Source organism: Lissotriton helveticus, chromosome 2_1 (genome assembly GCF_964261635.1).
Source record: "Lissotriton helveticus chromosome 2_1, aLisHel1.1, whole genome shotgun sequence".
Classification (NCBI taxonomy): Eukaryota; Metazoa; Chordata; class Amphibia; order Caudata; family Salamandridae; genus Lissotriton; species Lissotriton helveticus.
In genome coordinates, this window is record NC_136059.1 from 1,308,812,104 (window position 1) to 1,308,835,546 (window position 23,443).

Below are 23,443 nucleotides of genomic sequence, written 5' to 3' on the forward strand. Positions count from 1 at the left end.
GCCGCTTTGTAACAATGGGATTAACCACCTCTTCCAGCTTGTTGATTAACTGCCCATGCAAAGCCCAGCGCTTATGATGCATATCGGGGGGATGAGGATGCATAATTAGGACGCTAACTTCTTCAAATACAGGGACGATTCGGGCATATATTTCGGAAACCTTCTCTGGGTGCGTCACTAGTTTAGCCCACTTCACCCTGCGCCTATTGTTAGATAGGGTCAATCTCGAGTCGGGTACATTATTACCATTAAAATTCTCCTTAACAATGCCAGGGGAAAATATTTCCAAGTTTAGTGCATTGTGGTCACTGTCATTTCTTACAATGACAGTGAAATCGATCACCTTGGGGCAGGACCGAGTTTTGACCAGTATATAATCCACGCGCGACTCCTGCCCTGGTTTATTGAATGTGCATTTTGGGGGGGATATCAGATCGTGCACGTCCATTACAGGCCCTGATTGAGTGCTTGAGCGTTAATGCCGTAATTTGGACAGCTAATTGTGTCCATGACCTGGGGGATGGAGCCGTCGTTGGCGGTATTGCCCAGTACTCGTCTTCGTCCATGGCTACCCCATCCATCAAGCCCGATAGTGGCTCGAAGTGACAATTCAAGTCACCCCCGAGCACAAACAGGGTGCCGCTGGGGATGGAACTTAGGAATAGGGACAATTCCTCTATAGTTCTAGATTCACCGGTGATATTCACCGGTCTAGAATACACATTAACCAGTGCGAGCCTGGAGGCATTGGGCAACTCCAGAAGCACGCAGTGGACATCCTCAGATAGTGTATTCAGGGGCTTCACCTTGCAGCCCAGGTGTGAACCCACCCAGACAGCAAGGCCCCCCGACGGGTGTCCCTTGCCCCCCCCACCGTGCCGGAACAAAGAAAGAGGCATAGCCAATGCGTGTTTTATCCTCTCTGGCCCAGGTTTCCTAAAAAAGACATACATTGTTCTTGTCTATGAACGATCCCCACTCTGGACAGTCCATCTTATTGGCCAGCCCTGCCAAATTCCAAGACAGTATAAGAGAGCCTGAATCGGTATTATTAACAGTTCCCCCCGTGAGACATAAGGGACCCATAGTATTTGATTTCATCATTTCCTGCATACCCTGCAGAATAGGTGCAATGTTTGGACCATCATCCGAGCTAGACTGGTCGATAGTATCAGGGAGTAAACATACCAACTGCCTTAAGTTATTAGTCTCTATCTGGTTGTTACCTCGAGACCTGCCAACTTGATCACATATGGGCCTCCCACTGGGCTGGATGAGCATGCTGTTACCACCCTCCACTTCTGTACAATCGCCAGCCCCCACATGTTTAGGATGTAGTCAATCAACCATGTCGAGGCAACTAAAGCGATTTCAATCGCAGAAGGTATCAGGCATATACCTATAGTCCATCCTGTCCCTGTTCCCCCTACTTCCCCCTCTGGCTTCCACTCTTACCCATCCCTCCTCCGCCCCGCGGTTATCACCCGAGAAACCTGATGTCTAGAAAAAGGACAATGGGAGGGACTGTATGATAGTATCAGAGTCGGGATGCGACCAAGCGCATATATGGGAGACAAATCTGGGGTCCCTGAAATTGACCAGGACACAGTCACCACTAATCTTTTTGGTAGTGTTGCCTATCCAAAGGAGCCTTCTTACCATCAGGATCTCACTCGAAATTTGAGGGGGAAGAGGTCTATTTTTATTCAGCCAGCTAACTACCTTATTTTTAAGTGATACAAAGGATTCTCTGGCCGAAGCCTCTAAGACCGGGACTCCTGCTAAGACAACTACAAGGGGGCTTGCTTCAGGGGGCAAGTCTAGTGTGAGGTTTTTTTCCCTGGGTGCTACCCTCATATGCTTTCAGGTCAACAGGTGGATCGGCCTTCTTAGCTACTGTCGGGGCATTCACTTGTGGCTGGGGACAGGGGTTCCTAATAGGAGTACACTGCATTGCGGGACTCAAATTTACTATAGGATGAGTGTTAACTATTTGCGCCCCCCCGACTCATCTCCTTCCCTCCGGTTTCCATCTTCCTCTTAACCATATTCAGGCCATCAGCAACAACTGCTGTGGCTTTCTCTATGTTTGACAGCCTTGTTTTGATATTAGCAAGTCTAGGTTCTAAGGGGTTAAGTAGGGTCTTCAAGAGTGCACCCACACTTGCAATTGGCAAATCACCTCCAACCGGTGTTGTAATACTAATATTTGGATAATCTGGGATTAAAATAGGCGAGCCGGCCGCTAAAGAAGCGGTAGGCTCGATGATACCTACAATGGCCCTATCTTTTGGTGCCAGGCAGCACGATTGCTTAGCGAGATTTGCCTTTCTCCCGCCAGATTTTTGAGCCGCACGTTTCCTTTTTGGTACCGCCCCCTGACGATTCCCCCGTAACTGCCTAGTATTTGATTTTCCTGGGCTATCAGTTAGTACGTTAGCAGAGACATTAGATAACAGATTACTCTCAGATGTAACAGGGAGAACAGCATTATTACACAATGGTGCACTGCCCCTTGAAAGAGAAAACCCATTTGGAAGTAAAATATCGCCGCGCTCAGGAAGTTCAGTTATAGTTGTGTCCACACGCCTCTCAGGTGTTCTAGCATTCGCTATTAGACCTAATGAAGATCTCTTGGCAGTAGTGATTTCCTGAGAAAGCCGCTGCTCCAATATGGTAATTTCATGAGATAAAAGAGAGCTAGCTCTAACAATAAATTTGTCCAAAGTACCTGCTGTAGAACCACCCGGCATTGTTGATTTACTCCTCATCTCTCGACCAGCCATTGTCATTGAATTCTATATGGGACGGCAAATCCAAGAGGGGTGGCCCGGTCCGATCTCTCCCGGTCTAAAACGGGCCCGCCCTTGGCCCGGGCTTCGCCTGCGTGCGCCCCGCGAGGCGCGGGTATGGGCGTTATTAAATAAAGGGAGGTGGAGAGCGGGAAGAGTCCCCCAGCTGCGGCCGATGCCAGCGCGCTCTGACTGCTGGTCCTCGCAGTTTCGCACACTTGCGTTCGGTCCAAAGTTCTGCCCAAGTCACCAAAAGTAAAAGCACACAAATGGTCCCAGGTTGCAAGAGATTAATAACAATAAAAGCCCACAAGAAAACGGCTGCGAGCCATAAAGTACTGCAGAGAGGTGGAGGGCGGGAAGAGTCCCCAACTGCGGCGGATGACAGCGCGCTCTGACTGCTGGTCCTCGCAGTCCCGCACCCTTGCGTTCGGTCTGAAGTTCTGCCCAAGTCGGCAAAAGTAAAAGCACACAAATGGTCCCAGGTTGCAGGAGGTTAATAACAATAAAAGCCAACAAGCAAACGGCTGCGAGCGGCACAAAATATCACTTCCGATGAACACCAGGGTAAAAGGCCGTAAACCAGTGTTCACCAAGAACAAACGTTTGAGAATTAAATGGAGAAATATTGATCCTGTGAGGTTTCGCCAAAAAATAACTAAAGAAAGCATTTAGTTCATTATTGGTTGTTTGGCATAAAACCCAACCCACACATCTGTTCTGTTACATTATACGCATGAGTCAATAGCGGAGGGTTTAACTTCTCAAAGGCCAATTCAGGAGGCCCCCCTATATCATTGGTTTAATGCTGCCTGTTCTGCAGCCCAGAAATGATGAAGTCTCCTCTTAAAACCTCCCCTGTTGCGTGGCAGATATTAATTATGCCAGGCACCAATATAAGAATATCTTGGAAGAAAGGAAAAAGAAAATTAGAAATAAAGCCTGGGATGATTTATTAGCTGCCACCTCACCAAGGGATAGTACTAAGTTCTGGGAGGTAATCAGCTGCCTGTTCATCGGCCATGATACTCCTAAGGCTGTGGAAAAAAGTGTGTTTATTGTCTTGCCATTCACTCAGCTATTTTTTTCTTCCATTTTGTGCTGTGTCCTTGCGTCTCTGTATCACGAACACTCTGGAGATCAAACTTTTGACCTGTTACATTCCTGCAAGGACACTCTGTACATGCTTTGGCCTAACACTGATTGACCAGCCCATGCTACATGGAGTTTCCCAGATGTTTATCGTCCTCACCGTTACCTGTGCTCATCAGATTAACCTTTGTTTGACATGTAATCATGCTATGCCCTGCAGTGCCATCTAAATCAGATTAACCTTTGTGAACTATGTAATTATAATGTTTTGCCCACAGCCTGCTAAAACCCTAAAGGCTACTCACCTGCTGACCCTCCAGATTTTCCATTTGTTTAGGAATGTAATTGGTACAACTCCCTTACATGCCTGGGGCAGGATAAAGAGTATATAAGACATGAAGTAAGACCATTCTAACAGACTGCCTCATTCAGTTGCTAAGGCTTCTGTGTGACGTAGTCTCACCTCATTTAAGGTTAATAAAAATGTACTTTTATATTTCAGCTTCTATGGAATTCTTCTTTGTTGGTTTAAAAGGACCAAGTATCAGTTAGACCCCTGAGAAGGAAGTTTGATTTCTTCAAGGCGGCACCATTAATTCTACAAACTGCGTGGGTGACCCACTCCTCCAGAGTATTTCAGGCATCTGATTACATTTACAGCAAAGCGAAGTTCCATCTAGCCATGCTTCTTGAGACTTAGCGCCAGTTCACATTAGCATGTCCATAGAGTTAAATGAGGTAGTCATGTCAATCAACCAGTCTGCTCATGGGAAAGCCCCAGGCCCTGACGGGGTCCCAGTAGATCTTTTTAAGTCAAATAGTTAATCGCACCCCAACTCCGGGACATCATCAACTCCTCCTTCAACACCGCCACCTTCCCGGAGAGCTGGAAGCATGCCGAGCTCAGCGCCCTACTGAAGAAACCAACAGCGGACCCCACCGACCTCAAGAACTTCCGCCCCATCTCGCTCCTCCCTTTTCCTGCTAAAGTCATCGAGAAGATCGTCAACAGACAGCAGGCCGCCTTCCTCGAGACAAACGGATCCCTCGACCCCTCGCAGTCCGGTTTCAGAGCCAACCACAGCACCGAGACCGCCCTGATCGCAGCCACCGACGACATCCGAGCCCTGCTCGACAACGGGGAAACAGCGGCACTCATCCTCCTGGACCTCTCTGCAGCGTTCGACACTGTCTGCCACCGCACCCTAGTCCAACGCCTCAGCAATATCGGCATCCAAGAGAAGGCACTAGAGTGGATCATCTTGTTCCTCGCCGGAAGAACACAGAGAGCTCGCCTCCCCCCGTTTCGATCCGAGGCCAACGAAGTCATCTGCGGCGTACCACAAGGATCATCACTCAGCCCCACCCTCTTCAACGTCTACATGAGACCTCTTGCAGCCATCGCACGCCAACACAACCTCAACATCATCTCCTATGCCGACGACACCCAGCTGATCCTCTCCCTCACCAGGGACCCCGACACCGCCAGAACCAGCCTACACGAAGGGATGAAAGACGTCGCCGAGTGGATGAAGACCAGCCGCCTGAAACTGAACTCAGACAAGACGGACGTCCTCACCCTGGGACCATCACTCTCCGCCTGGGACGACTCCTGGTGGCCCCCCGCCCTGGGCACCGCTCCCAAGCCAACAGACCACGCACGCAACCTGGGCTTCATCCTGGACTCCTCCCTCTCGATGACCAGACAAGTCAACGCCGTCTCCTCATCTTGCTTTCACACCCTACGCATGCTCCGCAAGATCTTCCGATGGATCCCGACCGAAACCAGGAAGACGGTCACCCAGGCACTCGTCACCAGCCGACTGGACTACGGAAACACCCTCTACGCCGGAACCACAGCCAAGCTACAGAGAAGACTCCAATGCATCCAGAACGCATCCGCCCGACTCATCCTGGACATCCCCCGACGCTGCCACATCTCCGGCCACCTGATGGACCTGCACTAGCTCCCCGTCAACAAGAGGATCACGTTCAGGCTCCTCACCCACGCACACAAGTCTCTCCACAACCTGGGCCCCAAGTACCTCAACGACCGCCTGACCTTCTACACTCCCACCCGCCAGCTACGATAGACCACCCACGCCCTCGCCGCCGTTCCACGCATACGAAGAGCCACCGCCGGAGGAAGATCCTTCTCCTATCTGGTGGCCAAAACATGGAACACCCTCCCCATCCACCTGCGACTGACCCAGGACCATCTCGCCTTCAGGAGACAACTCAAGACCTGGCTGTTCGAGCAGTAGTGGACCCCTTTCCCCAAGCGCCTTGAGAACCTCCCGGGTGAGTAGCGCGCTATACAAGTGATATGATTGATTGATTGAAATATCAATTTATGGGGCCGGGTATAAACAAATGTGCTACAGATCATGGTGGAGGGAAATATTTTCCGAGTCCTGGAGAAAAGCCAATTTGGTTCCTATATTTAAATAGGGTGCTAAGTTATCACCAGCATGTATAGGCCAATTTCCCTTATTGATTTTATTGCAAAAATCCTGGGGAGACGGATTATGGCCCGTCCAGAGACTTGGGCAGAAGAGAATAAGATATTAACACCAGTACACTTTGGCTTCAGACCGGATATAGGCACAGTAGAACAAGTATTAAATCTACATCTTATCACCAGTAAATATGTAAAAGCAAAAAAGTGGTCCATCCATTTGGCATTCACTGATCTATTGAGCACTTTTGACTTAGTAAACCGGGACAAACTTTTGACTTAGTAAACCGGGACAAACTATGGGTCATAATGCAACAGCTAGGGGTTGAACCAGAACTCCTTACTTTATTAAAGTGTTTCCAATACGATCTGAAAAATGCAATACAATACGGTCCACATGGGAATTAACATCACAAATAAAGTCCATAGGAGGCATAGACGGGGATGTATATTAGCCCAGTTTATCTTCCTAATTTATATAAATGGTATAACAGAATACCTATTACGCTCAAAAGGGGACCTGCCAAAGATGGGAGAGTGCCCATACTTTTATATACAGATGACGCTGTACTTATCGCTCACACAGCACATGGCCTCCAGGGTTTGTTGGATCATTTTGCGGCTTTATGAGGGATTGGATCTAAAGGTGAATCAGTCAAAATCCTACACAATGACCTGTGGGCCATTAAGCTCCAAGACTAAGCACTTTAAAATTGGCAAAATTTCCATACTGAAGAGTTGAATAATTTCGGTAATCTTGTGGTCATTTTTTGTTCCTCCCAAACGTGGAAATCACATTTTAATGAAATCCCAACAAATAGGAAGGAACTTGGAAGCCATGTTCTCCTTTGCACGAATTCTCAAACAAACCATTAGTGGAGATGATAGCACTGTACACGACAAAATGAACCTTAGCAGCCATTTATGGGGTGGGGGCTATTGAGATGCCGAGGCACTTCAATGCATAGAAAATGGTTTCACATGCAGTCTGCTCACAGTTTCTAAAAATACTGCCAACTTTGTCGGTCATGAGGAGCTGGGCTTACCGTTCACTGGGGATCAGCTACACGTAATCCCTCTACTCTTATGGATTACATGTTGGCAGAATCCAGTGGCAGGTTGGGTAAGGGTACATCAGATTGTTCATCATTAGAAAACTGGGTTTAAACAAAATGTTCTCTCACTCACAAAGTGTAGGCACAGACGCAAAGGAGAATGTGAAGCATCGATTTCTGGAGGCATGCCTGGACAAGGGACTACAGAGTGCATAGAAATGAAGCCTGTAGGGTTTTATGTACAAATATCAACGTCCATATGGGTGGAATCTTATTTGCTGTCGATAAAAAAAACCACTTACCGTTCTTACGAACCGGATTCACTTCAAAGTTGCCTTCCTGTTTCAATGTGCCTGGCCCGATGAATTACTCCCATGCCGCTGCAATAACATCAAAAAACCGAGCATTTGTCATTAAACCCTATTCTGTCCTTTATATTACGGTCCAAGAGTCTCTTTCCTGGTTACGTTACTTCACCTGGCAGAGATTAGGCAACACCTGACTGCAGGTTTTTACAAAAACTATCCTCAACTGAGATTTGTCATGCAGTTTTAAATTGTATTAGATGTGCGCTCCAAATTAAAAAACCCTCGGAGCTGGTAACCCTTTAACAGATTGTTTCTATAACAGTGAGCTATAGCTGCATGTTGGTAAAACTTTTTTATTATGTCCAAAATATCTTCTAGAACGCCTCCAATTATATGGTTTATGGTTGAGGCTAAATTTAACGATTATATTAAACTTCGTATTCATGTTTTTTTAGCATGGCATATGTCTTAGGACGAAAACAGTTTGCTCATGTAAGTTATATATGGTTTTATGGCTTAACACTTATTAAAGATAAAGATAAATTGACTGCCGATTTCCTTACTCCTTCAACTCAGGTTAACATACCAAATGACTGCACACCGTCCACTTTTATCATCAATAAAAGTACCTAATGGTGATTAGTTCTGAAAGGAATGTGCAATTCCATAAAAATAAAAAAAAGTATTCCCCAGCCAGATTCCATACTCAGTCCTTTTTTCCGGTGCTGTTCACTACCTGCAGGAAACCTTACGGCAAAGGTGCAACAGAAGAGGGCTTCACTATTCACAAATCAGCTAAGAATACTCATCTGCACATAAATGGCACAACAGATGACAAACAATAAAACGATGGAAAACACAGTCACATTGCTCCATCAAAGGCAGCATGGAACGTTGGTGCCAAATGGACTCTGGTATCTGCTGATATGACCATATAACCACAGGACTAGGTCATCTGACCAGCTCCAGATCAAAGCTCCGTTCATTTTCAAGATCGCCTATTGCTTGTATAAATTGCTGTCCCTAAATTCATCAAAATACTTATCAGAGTCGAACTCCAAGTGCAGATGCGCAATTTGGAGAAAGGTGCAGCTTCGCCTGAAACTCATGATCTTCAAGAAGTCCAGAGTGCTAAATCGGCCCTTTAAAAATGTCGACCTTGCTATTGACATGCACCATCCATCAATTCCAATTCTCGAACCACTCAAGCGTTTTGGTTTCGGGAGGAATACTACTAAAGTTGCCTTACTTATAGACCTTCACATCTCCAAACTACTAATCAAACAAGCAAAGGGCATGCTTTAACACCTACATAGACCACAGGAATTTGGAATACTTTTCATGCACCCTTGTCCTTGTGGTACTTTCAAGGACAGCCTAGCCTAAGTTCAATAAGTCTGAATGGCTTCGGCAGAGTTCCGCATTGCAAAACCTGGGCAGTGACCCAAAAACCCTGCCACGCTATGTGGAGTGCGTTACCTTGCACTGTTCGCACCGATTTATAGCACCGGTGATTAGTCCTGCGCTGTAAAATCAGCTTCAAACGGCTATAAGTGAAGCTCAAGACTGCGCTGCTTCTTTCTTCCGCTCGAGTAGAGGTTCTACTCGAGCGACAGCTTCCTCAACATGAATGGAAGGTTTCTCAACGTGAGCAGTAGCGACCATACGCGACCGCCCACATTGAGAAATCTCCCCAGAAGGTGGTCTGGAGTAAGTTTTTCCTCACTCGTGCTCTCCAACTAAAAGTTGGTGAGCGAGGAAAAAAACTCTGCTCTGTGGAGTTTTTGGGAACTCCACGCGCTGCGTAGAGTTGTAACAACTCTGTGAGTGGAGTGGAATTTCACACCCAGGCCTAAATTCTGATCATTGCATGCCACAGACACTATAGCCCTATATCAACCGATGGAGCAGATTCACCCATGCCACCTCATGAGCTGCCCTCTCACACTTTCAAGGTCCTGTTTACACATAGGTGTATAATGCTCAGCCCCTCTCAACACCCATCCTATTGCTCTTTTGTTAAAAAAAATTTGTAGATACCACTTTTGCTCTAGGCACATCCCCCTTTCATATTCAGAGGTTACCTTGTCATTTTACTTCCCCACCCTAAACAAACTCATCCTCAATGCATACCAGCCCTTGTGACAGCCCACAACAGGATGTTCTTCTGAGACTCTGCAAGTTATCTTCCCCATCCACCAAACTCCCTCACTCATCACTTCAATAACGTGTATATCCGACCAAAAACTGGTTTCTTATTTGGTCATTTCCGTATGTGTTTTCCACTTCATATGTACCACGATCAACTGTTATGCTCATGCTTTAATGTTTCTATCTGGACTTGAAATATTGATTACTCTATTACAGTGTATAGTTTTACAGCGCTCAGGTGCCCTTCTTTGTCTAATCTCATCTCTTCAAAACCGTAGAAAAGTCTCCATGTGTGCAGTTGAAGGCCAATGATGGGCTTACTGAAGATGGAGGTTATTGCTTCACATTTTATTGAAAAACTTAAATGAAGGACATTCTATGTCCTCGAAGCCCAGTGGACCTATAACACAAGTTGTAGCCACACACATCATATTTTAGCTTAAGACATTTTTAAAATAATTTGATTTCCTAAAATGGCTGACTTTTGAAAAGGTGTGAGCACGCTGTCCGCATTTTACAGCAATCTTACCATGTTTTCAACCCCTTTCAAGCAAAACTGTGCTTCATCTTTTTAGTCCTTTCATGTTCTTGAGAGGGTGCAGTAACTTGTGTTCCGTGCCCATACATGCACCATTTCTTCAACATACTTACCTCTGTGTGTTCTCAATCTCTTCCTGTATTTGGGACTGCTGGCAACCTCGGCAAGCACTGTGGTTCATTCAATGTTCTCAACCAGACAATGTTAAAGCAAATGACGCCACAGAGTGATAGTTAAGTCCACAAGTAATTTTGAATTGTTTTTGCTGCCCATTACTTCTCAGTAACTACTGAAAGCGGTCATGGAATTTCCATGCCTATTGGGAATCGTCAGCAGGGTTTAATATTTCTGCATGGCGGCAACTTTTACTTTACCTGGAGTTGGTTCATCAAGAAGTATTCTGGCACATTTTACTTTAACAGCTTTATTTTTTCTTTTAGGTAACATCATATTGTGTAAAAATATTTTTTTTCTTTCGTGGAAGAAAACTACATTCCAGCAGCTTAGAGTTGTGTGTGCATATTAGTGTGCAGAATTCATGTAGTCACCAGTGATATTTATATTACTAAAACACTGCACTTTAGGTTTTAAAAAAACGACACAAAAGTATTTTGTAAGAATAACATTAATAATTATAAATAAGAAAACAAGTAGATATGAACTCTTTTAATATGTATAATATTTCTTCGTGGAATTACTCCTTTCTCCTTTGAAAAGCAGCAAAATATATAGTTGCACTGGAACCTGCCGGCAGGCACCATCAAAATATCCTGTGGGAGCAGAAGATATATTTGGTTAGATAGGGTTGCAGGCATCATTTACATCTCATATGGTTTTGACAGTGCATGGAATTAGCTTTGGGCACTCCCCATTCAACCAATGATCTTCTACAACAAGTCCTGACCATTGGCTTTAGACTTTGTCAAGCTTGTCATGGCTCAGCGCGGTAGAATCAGTCTCTCATGTCATGTTATTGGCTGTTTGGGAGTATCCTTTGCACTACACTACAGTGCTTGTAAAGTAGTCCCCGATGCAGTTTATTACAGCATTATCCTTCCCTTCACTCCTGCTAGTTCCCTGCGACACGCATTAGCACATTAAACCCAGACCTTATGCTTAGCTAATGCTGAAGTTTGATTATACATGGCTTAAATGCTCCGGTGGATTTTCTTTCTCAAATTCTTCCATCTTTATCAACTTCTATTACAGACACATTTTTCTATCCGCTTGATGTGCGGGAGCTTTGCAATACATGCCAGATTCATATCAAATCATTTTGAAGCTTGAATTTGTTATATCAGTCACTCCAATGCACATTTAAGCCATCAGCAACAATGATATTCTTTTACTTCAACCAATATTTTGATCAACATTCAGACCCACGTCTAAAAGACACACAAAGCTAATATAAATACCAAAACATATATAGGCATCAATAACAATAATTCCAGATTTGTAAAGTGTGACTTATCACCCCTAAGGGTAGCCAGGGGTGGGGGGCCATCGGCAGCCGTGGCCGGTAGTGGGAGTACCGGCCGGGCGGTGACGTGGGGAGGGGTAGGGTGGGTGCTAGTAATGTATGAATTACGGACTTTAAAAGGTAAGAAAACATAAAAATAAATAAAACGAATTTTGTTGCACACACTGCATCACCAAATGCGATGCACACACCTCTCCCTCTATGGCAGTAATTTACCTTTTCAGGGAGTTACAGCACAACCATTCCAGTTATATCATATTTCGTTCATATTCGTTTCTCAAAAGTTTTTGGTGCTGCTTTCTTTCTTCACAAATTAGTTTCCATGAAGACCAAAAGTACGCGCGAAGACAGAACTATAGATAATCTTAAAAGGTATCTTTCTACTGTTCCATTGTTTAATGCAGTTACTTGAGTTTTTCTGCCTTTTAAATTAGTTTTTTTCCTGGAAAGTTAAACTATTGAATTTTGGCCCTGGGGCATTACATAAAACTGACAATCAAGTAAATCAATAGCAACAGGATGTATAGCTAACATGGTAGTATAGAAAATCATGCACAACAAGAACGGAGGACAATAAATGCAAACTATAGTAAATGTGCCTTTTCTGAGTGGTCACCCCATATTTCGCACCTTTCCCTGGATCCCTTTGCTAACCAGAAGTAAAGGGCCTTTGGAAATTAGGGTATCCCTGACTGACCTATTTAACTTGGGGATACATCTGTAGTATATGGTTTGGAAAATGTATCCAGGGCATGGAAATTAAATGCCCCTTGTGGACTGCAGCACATATTGTGCCACCCATAGAACGGACCTATAAAACATGCTTTCAAGCCGAACATTCGTGCCTGACTGCTGGAGTGTAAAACCTGTAGTGCGATCTATTAAAGTAACCATTTTTGACAGGAACGAGCTTGCTTTAAAATAACCTCATCATTTAATACACTCGCAGTACTGTTTTGGGTTCAGCCAGGTTGGTAAAACCTTTAGCTCAACCATGGGTAGCTGTGGCTTAGAGCAGCCAGGCTTAAATAACGGAATATGTGTAAAGCAGTCAGAAGTACCAAAACTGTGAAATAAGATAGTCATGCAATGCGAAAGAAATCCAACACCAACTTATAAACATAGATCCTATTTTTTTTATATATTTTTAGACACCGAAACTAACAAAATCCACTGAAGGATTCCAGGGATATAGATTTTAAAGTAATACATGAATCACTGCTTTTCCCTCAGTTGATTAAGAAGCATTGGCAAACTCTGCGGTCAGTGGAAACTTTGCAAAACGTTTGTAACGTTTCATTTGGATACTTTGGCTGATTTTGGGAGACCAAATGCAGGAGGGAGGCAGGCAAAGGGGCCAGTAAGGATTTGTAAAACAGTTACCTTGTCACCAAAGCAGTATTAGGTCCAGTTCCAAACTCTATAGGCGAGGCAATAGATTTCAAGTGAGTGGTCCGGAAGCCAGGGATACAGTATGCCAAATACAATGATGGTGCTGTGTGGTCAATAGGGAAATTTGTGGGGCTACTCATCAGTTCGAAGTCCTGGTGGGGTAACTTTGGCCACAGGGGCCAATGTCCCCCATAGTCCTCTTGGGGCTAGTTGTCACTGAACTCTGGTCACAGCAAAGCCAGTGGTTCCCTTTAGTGAATGCTAGTGTCCCTCTTGTATGGCAAAACTCCACTCAGACAACTCTCCCAGGTCCAGCAGACTCAGGTGCAACTTTTGAGCATTGGGACTTTGTCCTACAGGCTGCAACTTGGTTGTCAGTGGCGATCAAGTGATTGCAGCTACTAATTTGCCAAGGTGGGCTTCTTCAGCAACTGAGACCCTGGAGCTGTAACAGTAAGTAAGCCAACTGACTCTTTAAATTAGCTTCCTCTGTCTGAGGCCCGGGGAGACTTTCTCAAGCCAGGCACCGCAGTACAGTTCTGTCATTCCAAGCTTAAAGTGCAACAGGCACATTCCAGTCTTCAGTGCAGCCTCTTTTGCTAGGTCTAATGAACAGCAGGGCGTACTTCAGTCCTCTCTCCAGTCCAGATGTGGACTGGGTGCCAGAGGTACAGTATTTATGCCCAGAAAGTGCCCTCAAGGGATCCAACAGTTACTAGCTAATGGACTGTCGAGTGTCACTCTTGCCTGAATATGACTTCCTGCAATGTGGGGCAACCAGCTTTCTCAGAGTACACTATTCTGCCCAATCCCAAGATGGCAAGACCCCCTCTCACAGTGTGTGTAGCTTGGTGGCACTTCCTAGAGGCGTGGCTATCGGAGGTGACTTCACCTTCGTGAACACCCGTGGGGCGCTGGTAAGGCCGAAGGGGAGCACGGTAAACTGAAAGTGCTCGTGGCAAACCGTGAACCACAGGTAGCGCCGGTGGACCGGCAGGACAGGGTGTGGAAATAAGCGTCCTGCAAGTCCAACGCTACCATCCAGTCTCCTGGGTCCAGGGCAGCTAAAACCTGAGCCAGTGTCAGCATTTTGAACATCTCCTTCCGGAGGAAGCCGTTGACGTTCCGTAGATCCAAGATAGGGCGTAGGCCCCCTTTGCCCTTCTTGGGTACCAGAAAGTAGTGGGAGTAGCAACCACACCCTACTTCTGGCCCAGGAACGCGCTCGATGGCCCCCTTGGCCAAGAGGGCCGTAACTTCCTCCTGCAGAAGTCGCAAATGATCCCCCGATACACGGTGGTATTGCGGTGGCATGGCTGGAGGGGTCGCCTCGAAGGGGAGGGAGTTGCCCCTTCGAAAGATTTGCAGCACCCACCTGTCCGATGTGACAGTGTGCCAGTGGAGGAGGTGATGGCGAACCATGCCCCCCACTGGCATCACATAGGCCTGAAAGCACGGACTAGGAGGGTTTTGAGGCGGATGCTGCGGGGGAAGGTGTGGACTGACCTCGCCGTTGTCCCCCACCGCCGCCACGGCGGTTTCCACGGCCGCCACCGCGTTGAATGTTAGCTTGCGGCGCATGGCTGGCAGCACGTGTGGGGGCGCCCCTTCCTTGGCCACGAAAGGAGCGAAAGGTACCCATTTGCTGGCGCGGGGCCGAGAGGCCCAAGGACCTGGCCGTAGCCCTTGAGTCCTTACAGCGCTTAAGCGCATGGTCTGCCTTGTCGCCAAAAATGCGACGGCCATCAAACGGCATGTCCATGAGAGTATTCTGGACATCAGACCGAGAAGTTGGCGGACCTCAACCAGGCGTGGCGACGAATCGCCACCGTAGTTGCCATCGCTCTGCCCAGTGAGTCGGTGGTATCCAGCCCACACGGGATAGAATACCGTGCTGCATCCCGGCCTTCCACAAGGGCCTGGCCGAGTTTCGCCCGTACCTCCAACGGACATTCTGGCAGCACTTCCGCGTGTCCCACAGAGAGTGGGTGTAGCGGCCCAAGAGGCATGTGGTATTGGAAGACCGCAGTCCCAGACTCAGGGAGAAGAATACCTTCTTGCCGTACTGCTCATACCTCTTGGATTCCCTGTCCGGCGGGGCCGACGGGAATGCGGTCTGGGAATTTGAGGCCTGGATGACCAGACTCTCGGGGGTGGGGTGGGGTGGGGTGGGTGGACAGGAAACATGGGTCGCCTGGGGCCGGGCGGTGGCCTCTGGCCACATTCCTATCTACAGGTGAACCCGTAGCGGGCCTGGACTAAGTGCCCAAAAGAACGTCAGTCAAGGCCTCGTTAAACGGCAGCAGAGGCTCAGCCGAGCATGACTGCGGTTTAAGGACCTCAGTGAGGAGGTTAGTCCTCATGGCCGCGACGGGGAACTCAAGGCCCAAGGCCTTGGCTGCCCGCGTCAACACCACACTGTAGGTTGCCCCCTCCTCCGTAGCCACGGTGGGAGGCGAGACAAAACAAGTGTCTGGCGAGGTGTCCAGACCACTGCATCCCCAAGTTCACCTGTCCAGTCCTCCTGGGACTGACACTCCTGGGTCAGAGGCTCCTCAGACCCCTCCCAATACTCCACATCACCCATCTCCTGATATTCAGGGTTGTCAATGGATGGGGCCAGTTTGTTGAAGTAAAACTCCCCAATCGACGTCGAGAGCAGCGCCCAGCGGCGCTGCTCCGGCGCCGGATCGAGGGAAGCATCGGGGACGGCGCCGCCCGAAGATGGCGCCGGAGATGACATCTGAGGTACCGGCGCCGGTGAGGTCGTCAAGTCAACCGGCGACGACCCGGATCCTGAAGCGGATCCAGTGGGGCCCTGTGGCGTCGAGCCCGAAGGTGCCAGCGGCGTCGGGGCTGAAGCACCCGCCGGCATTGGGGCCGAAGCCCCCGACCCGCTAGGGCCCCCAGACGGGTCTCCTTGGCCCGAAGGCGCCGCGGAGTCCGCAGGAGGAGTGAGGGACCTCATGGTCACGAGGAAGCGCTCGATCTCCTCCGGCGTCGCGTGCTGCCCAGGAACCGTAGGGTATGGAGCAGGCCGCGACGCCCGCGACTCCGACGGAGCCGCCTAGGCCGTGTCCCCCGAACCCCCGGCCGCGTCGCGTGAGCGTCGGAGGGAGTCGGAAGAGCGATTACGTCTCTTCGACTTCTTGTGCTTACCTGACGACTACGAACCTGAGGAGTGATGCCGACTCCCGGAGCTATGATGGCTCCGACCCCGCGACCGGTCCCTCGACCTCCGTCCGGACCGGGGCCTCTCACGGTGCGGGGCAGACTGCCGAAGTTCGAGCCGCTTGCGGGGCTGCTCCCACCTAGCTTTCGATGTCAGGGTCCGGCAGTCGGGGCAGGTCTTGTCGTCGTGATCGAAGCCGAGACAGTGTAGACACCGGCGGTGAGGGTCGGTGACCAACATCAGTCGGTCGCAGTCCTCACAGGGTTTAAAACCTGGCATCCCTACCGGCACCGTTCGGAGTCGAAGACTCGAAAAAGAATCAAAAGAAATGGTATAAAGTTTAGTCAAAAAATGACTAAGGTACCACTTTTTCCTGATCTGCGCTGCTGGCGCGGAAAAAAGAAGAACTGACGTCAGTGCGCGGAAGCGGCGTCTAAGTACTCCGACGACGTCATAACGGCGCCCACGACGCCGACGACGGACGCAGAGCCGCAGACGACGCCTACCGACGCGCAAGGGTACTGCTACGCAAAAATTTCAGGATCCAGTCTGACACCTGGGGATATTCTAAGGTAAGGAATCTAATACTAACCTGTTTCTTTCAGATCCCCCTGTTACCTCCAGTAAGTTCCGCACAGCAGGATTGCTGAGAAGTTATCAGAGGCATACCCCCTTTCTCCACCACTCTGCAAATTTGCCTCCTGGCACACTGATAGTTTGTGGATGAAGTCCCTTTGGCTCCAGGGGAACCTTGGGGGCCAAGAAGCCCTCACGGTACCTCCTGTAAGTTCTACACACTTTCAAAATGTACTTTTCTCTCTTTCCTCATTGTTACCTGTGCAGTACAAACCCAGTAGCTGCATTAGCGCTATCAGAATATGAACAATTAAATAGTAATTTTCTATATTTAAAATGCATATTACCATGGTTTTTCTTCATGTCTAAGTCCTATAAATATTCATCTTATTTAAATACACTCAGCTGTACATGTTACAAACAAAACAGCCACCAAATACATACAAGGACTTACCTTTTTCTAATCCACCAAATGTTCCTGACCCCTTGCAGTAAGGTTTCTTGTCTCATTATGTAATGAGACAGTCTGACTAGCTTCATCAACCATTGATACGCTGAAAAAAAGTCCAAACTTATTTTACAACAATTGTATTGGACAGCCAAATTACCACCGAGATTAACCCACCCTGGTTTAAACAGAAAGCGTAATGGCAGAAATACTTCAATGGATTTAGGATGTTTCTACTTTTGCCATCAGCATGCCTCTCAAGCCAAAAACCATTTTTTCCAGGAAAATGTAATCGTCAGTTATAAATTACAGGCTGGGAGCGAAAGCACTCTTTATTGTCCTGGTATAACACTATGTAGCAGAAATGTGCATTTTTTTTGTACCAGCCCCATCAAAGTGTTTCATTAGTGGTCAGTATTCGCACCTGTGGGTCTAGTTCATTTGGTAAACTGACAACAAAACTGCCTCTATGAGCAAATTTTACGGAAACTAAATGTTTTTGCATACATAGGAGATCTCTGGTGTAGTAAAAAGCCCAGACTATAGGGCAGGAGAAGGGAACAGCCCGCTGGCCAAAGATAGATCATTCCTTGCACCTAACCAGCAATGTGCCCCTCCATTCTCACCACAAACACTGGCACCAGAGCCCAGAGAGAAGACTTCTTTGCAATACTAAGGTTTCTAGAAGGCACATGTGAGCTCTTGAGGCCCAGATATCATCGGTAAAGACAGTGAGACGCTTCTTTGTAGGGAACAGCTTCTTAAAACACTCAGCAAGTTTGTCAAAAAGCTTGGCTGTGCCAATGGGAAGACCCGAGACAAATTAACAGCGCGCATAAGCAAAACATGGCATGCAGCAACATAGGGGGCTTTCTAAAGAAGCTGTGATTCTTACATCTGCTAACACAACATAACTACTGTTGGTATAACAAGCTTAGGTCTACAGGCATGCCAACAATTTGACAGTGAATTTTTTTTCTTTTTCTTTTTTAGTTAAGTAATTTTTATTGAAAGACAGTGAAATTCTTAAGTATTCGAATACTTGCTGGAGTTTGACTTGGCCAAAAGAAAGCAACATGGACAACAGCTCCACCATGGGATCCATTGTTTTACTGATAATTCCTGTACAATTGGCAAGGGGGATAAAGGGTTCAATGACATAAATGCCTACCCTTGCAAATTAAAATTAAAGTCTTCATTTGACATACACTCGATGGGCAAAGGCATGCTTTCTAATTTTTACAGATTTGTTGAATGAGATATTAAAAGAAAACGGCATTTCTGGTGTGCCAATATCTTTGCACCATTTGAAAAATCTGCACAAACTTTAGCAGACGCATAACATGTCTAGTTCATGTTCTTCTATACCATTTTTTTACTGATTGGATGGGGCGAAATAGAATTTGTGATGCCCTGAAGTTAACATTTCCTACTTTAAGTTCAATATGCATTTTTTTCAATCTGATACAGCAAAAAAAAAAAAATCACAACAAACATGACGTTAGAATTTTACTCCTAACAAACCTTTTATAAGTTTGCTAAAATTGTGTTGGAGGTACTTCAAACTGCTATTCTTTTACACATTTGTAAAGTTCGGCTTCAGCGCAGTTTTTGAATTCGAAAGCAAAACTGACTGACATGCATTTCTAGAATTGCCGAAATCCAATTGAAAATGTTGATCCAGCTGCCATTACACAATATCAGTGGTTCAAGAACTTGTAGAATAAAACCATCTAAGGCAGCTAAGTAGGGTTAAGAAGGGCACACAGCTCTTCCACACTTTGTGATCTGGAGACTCCAGAGAAATGTGTGCGAAAACGGTTTACATTTGTAAATAAGTTTGAGGACCATAAAACGGTTCACAAATGAGTTTGCATACTTTTTGCACTCCCCCCCCTTAGAAAAAAGTTACTAGAACAAAACATAAAAAATTAATAACTTAAAATGAGTTTGAACGGAAGGCCTTAGATTGAGTTTGACCCGATCACGAGCAGTGAGTGGGCTCTGGGGTGATGAGAACTGTTCATAGGCCAAGGCAACTGGACACAATTTCTGGTGCCAAGGGTTCTGGTGGAGACGACCAGAAAGTTCACCATCTGTGTGCATGCTTTGCTCTGCATTGCCAAAGGTTAGGATGACTGATAGATCGCCCAGAATGTTAGATTGAATAATAAAATGATCTCATTGAGCTTACTGAAAAAGTGCTTCTGGAAGTGTAAACTCAACATGCAGTCCCTCAAAATATTTTAATCACACTGCAGCCAACCAACTAGGAAAACTAAACCACTCTCACCACCGCCCAAACATTTGGTCCAGAAACCTAAATACAGCCTAGATACCAGCTGTACCACGAGGGAGTATTTACAGTAATTCATAGGACACACATTTAGTTTTGAATAACTAGCCAGGTCTTAATGAATGCCCAAAGAGTTTTAAGTTTCGAATTTTTCATTATCTGTAATGGAGAAAAGAGCCTGAACACGAGGTAACGCAATGCCCCCAGAACACCATATTGGTACGGTTTATATCTTTTGCTCAAAAGCAATGACCAGAGAAAAGACGGACCTATTTGTCCCCATATCCGCTTCATCACGCAACATTCCAGCATAGCACAATACAATCATTTGAAGTTAAGAAGGGTCCATCTGACCAAACTAGTGGGATACTTAAACTTTCGAAACTTGTAGATGTTTTTAACAACCAATACAAATCTACTTATTCTAGAGTCAAAATTCTTGAAAAAAAATGCTTTCATACAATTTGATTGCCAAGAACATATACAAAACATATAATAACTAATGATGAGACTGACCAATTAGGGATACTGTGAAATGTTCCATCTTATCAGATGTATGAATTACTTCAGTTAAGGATTATATTTTTCATGTACCCTTTGAACAACTTGCAGTTTGAGGCTAATTTGCAAACATTCTGCTTGAGGCACCTATCTGAGGATTCGACCACCCTCTAACTTGGACCCTAACGCTTGTGAATAGTACGTTATACAAATGCCACTGTAAATGGAGCACACGTAAAAGAAAGGACACTTCTACCACTCTAAGGGATATGTAATCTGTACTGCCTCTCGTAGTTGGCCTCTCCGAAATACAAGGGGGGGCCAATAGGCCCCCACGCAAGCATGGCGGGGCCCGGCCCCTCCCACACCCCGTCCCTTTCGGGGCCGCTTGCCCCGCGCCCTCGCCCCGGAAGTACTTGTGTGCTTCCGGGGCGAGGGGGCGGGGTCGCGGCGGCGAAAGGGTTAAAAGCCTGGGGAGCGCGGGAAGCGGCCTCTTTGTGCCCGCGCTCCCAGGCTCGCTCCTCGCCCCACCGTGGGGCCGTGTAATTTTCTGTTTACTCTTCCTCTGCAGATGCGTGATCCCGAGGTGAATTCGTAGCCGAGGTGAATTCGTAGCCCTGCAAGAGGTCGGACCGGGAGAGCACCGAAGGACACGCCGAAAACCGGACCAGCGTGCTCATCGGGGCAGCGGGAGAGTCGGGCGGCCGCGCATCACGGTTTTCCAGGTGGCGAGCAGGCTGATCGGCAGGCGAGACGACGGGGACAGAGTGTGAGTAATCCCGCGCTATGGTGCACTGTGGGGTGTAATTTCCGCCATAATTAAGGAGCGAACCGGCACGATGCGGTAGAGCCTGCATAGTTTTACTGGGATGGCGTAAGGGTGGCTCAGTTGTTTGCAGCATGAGGCTGCCAATGCTATGATCACGGGTTCAATCCCCGGGAAGGGCATAATTTTCAAGTGCAGATTGTGCGAAAAATGTATGGGTTAGCAATTTTAAAAGTAAAATGTACAGTCAGCTCGGTGACTCGTCGGGTGAAGGTAGCTCTTTATCGCTTTCACAGTGACTGCAGGTTTCTTTCTGCAAAGTCGACTTTCTGGGTAAAGTTAATTTTATCGGGTCCCTTCGTTGCATTTGTCACACTCTTTAGGCACCGGACCCAGGGGAGGTAACTAGAGCGCATGCGTAGCAGGTATGGGGGGGGGGGGGGGGGGGGCGGGTGTAATCCCTGGCACCCCCGGGGCTCATTTCTCTGCCTGGGATTCTTGGTTGCTGATATTCAGACTATCCAGTTTTGCTTCCAGTACATTGTGAAGCTTGTACAGAAACCTTGCACTGCTCCCGTTTTGTACACCTTCTTAATCAAATGTGTATGTTTCTATTTGACTACTCCCTTGCACTGCTGCTATCCAGTTTTGCTTCCAGTACATTGTGAAGCTTGTACAGAAACCTTGCACTGCTCCCGTTTTTACACATTCTTTGTCAAGTGTAGGTTTCTGTTTGACTACCCCCTTGCACTGCTGCAGCTCCTGCCGTGCCGGCTCTGTGTGAGTAAGATTACAGTAATTTTGTTGTTGCCTTTAACGCGGCTGTTCTGGTCTGTTTTGGTCTGTTTTGGTCCGTGCCTACTGTGACACTACAGAGGCGCTCTTCTGTAAAAGCAAATACGCCACGCTTCATGCCCACTAGCAATTACTCCATTATACAGCACGTGCTGGAGGATGCGCAGCTCGGCCCTTCCGATGCAGGGGCGCGACACCGCCACGAGGTGGCGCCAGATTGCAACGAGGCCCCTCACATTTAGCAGTGTTCACAGGAGAGGGGGCGGCGGGAAAGAGAAGGGGGGGCCCCTTCCCCATTACATAATTTACTGATGCTAAAGAGATGACTCCAATTTTGCACAGGTGGCTTCTCACTTGTGGAGTGGTTCAAGAATGACGTTATGCCCAGAGAGCGTTATAGGGGAAGTGAACCCCGGAAAAAATGGATTTTCCCTTCTCTTTGGAAACATCGTAGTGGGGTCACCAGGGCTTTAAGTGGAGTAATGTTGCAAAGCTAAATACGAGCCATAGTTGCTGCTTATCCATGGTTCCTGCTTAGTTATCTGACTCAAAAAAAACCTTGGTAGGTATGAGGTTACTGGTGGTTGTACCTTCCTGCTGGCTTGCGCGAATTTAAACCAATCATTACATTGGTCACGCCCCGTTGAGAGACACATTCCCTGTTTTCATCCACAATTCTATGCGCATGTTTTGGCGCGCGCTACGCTGTCTGCAGGATCTGAATTTATTTATGTGAACAGACGAGGGTTGTTTTTAAGGGATAACGCTACCCGCCTTCTCCGCGCAGTTACCCCGTGTCTGGAGCAAGGAGGGAGCTGTGCATTTCAAAGTACTTACAAAATAGGATGAGTTATCAAGTGGAGTGTGTCGTTGGGTTTAATCACTCTAGTTGGATGTACGTTGGGTAATGCTGCGGTGTACTCAATGGATGAGGTCACCCTGGCACAATTTTACAAGTCCTTCGGTTAGTGATGTGTTAGTAATGTCAAGCCCAGCGCTGGGGGGGCAATGGGTGAGGCGAGCGGTTGTGGCCGCCTGACTGGGACACAGGCCCAAGGTTTCTATTTAACAAAATAAGCACTGTGGGTTTAACTAGCTCTATCCGGTAGAAAGCCCTCGTACACTATTCGAGTGGGTGTTTTATTCCAGAGCATAGTAATTCGAGGTATTTCAAGATACTTATACAGCTGTAAGGGCAGTTTCTCTTCCAGCGGGACCGTTTCCCTCACGCTTTCTATTGTAATTGTCAGTATCGGATTACTGATTATGCCCCGGGACCTGGGTCATCGGTTAGCGGCTATTGTGCGTCTTCCTTTGTCAGACATTATCTCTATAAAACTGAGGGTTGGTGGATAGAGTATTACTGCACGTGGGCGACAGAGTATTCTGTACAATAAATTCGAGCCTGTCCCTGCGTTTTACATCAATTATGCTCAAATTGCCGTTAAAACACATATCTTGGGATTAAGGTGGAAACATGATAGGCCCAACTCCGTTCTGTATAAAGAGCCACAGTGGAATCATATTTTCATGCTAGAAGTGACGTGATCAGTCCAGTTCAGTTTCGAATGGCCAAAGTGGATGTATTAATGTTTACACGGTATATCAAGTACCGTTTGGCTC

The 23,443-nt window shown here is 47.0% G+C and overlaps 1 protein-coding gene across 1 annotated transcript in view; it reads right to left on the minus strand.

The window, feature by feature from the left end:
- Positions 1-10,802: 10,802 nt before the first annotated feature.
- The window catches only part of LOC144819726 (probetacellulin-like), a 247,760-nt gene continuing 235,119 nt past the window's right edge, over positions 10,803-23,443 (minus strand). The window contains exons 6-7 of the mRNA XM_078677500.1: positions 17,469-17,568; positions 10,803-11,164 (exon numbers count right to left, since the gene is read on the minus strand). Of these exons, the coding sequence (XP_078533626.1) occupies positions 17,475-17,568 (94 nt within the window). The 3' untranslated portion in view covers positions 10,803-11,164; positions 17,469-17,474. The remainder of the gene's footprint in view (positions 11,165-17,468; positions 17,569-23,443) is intronic.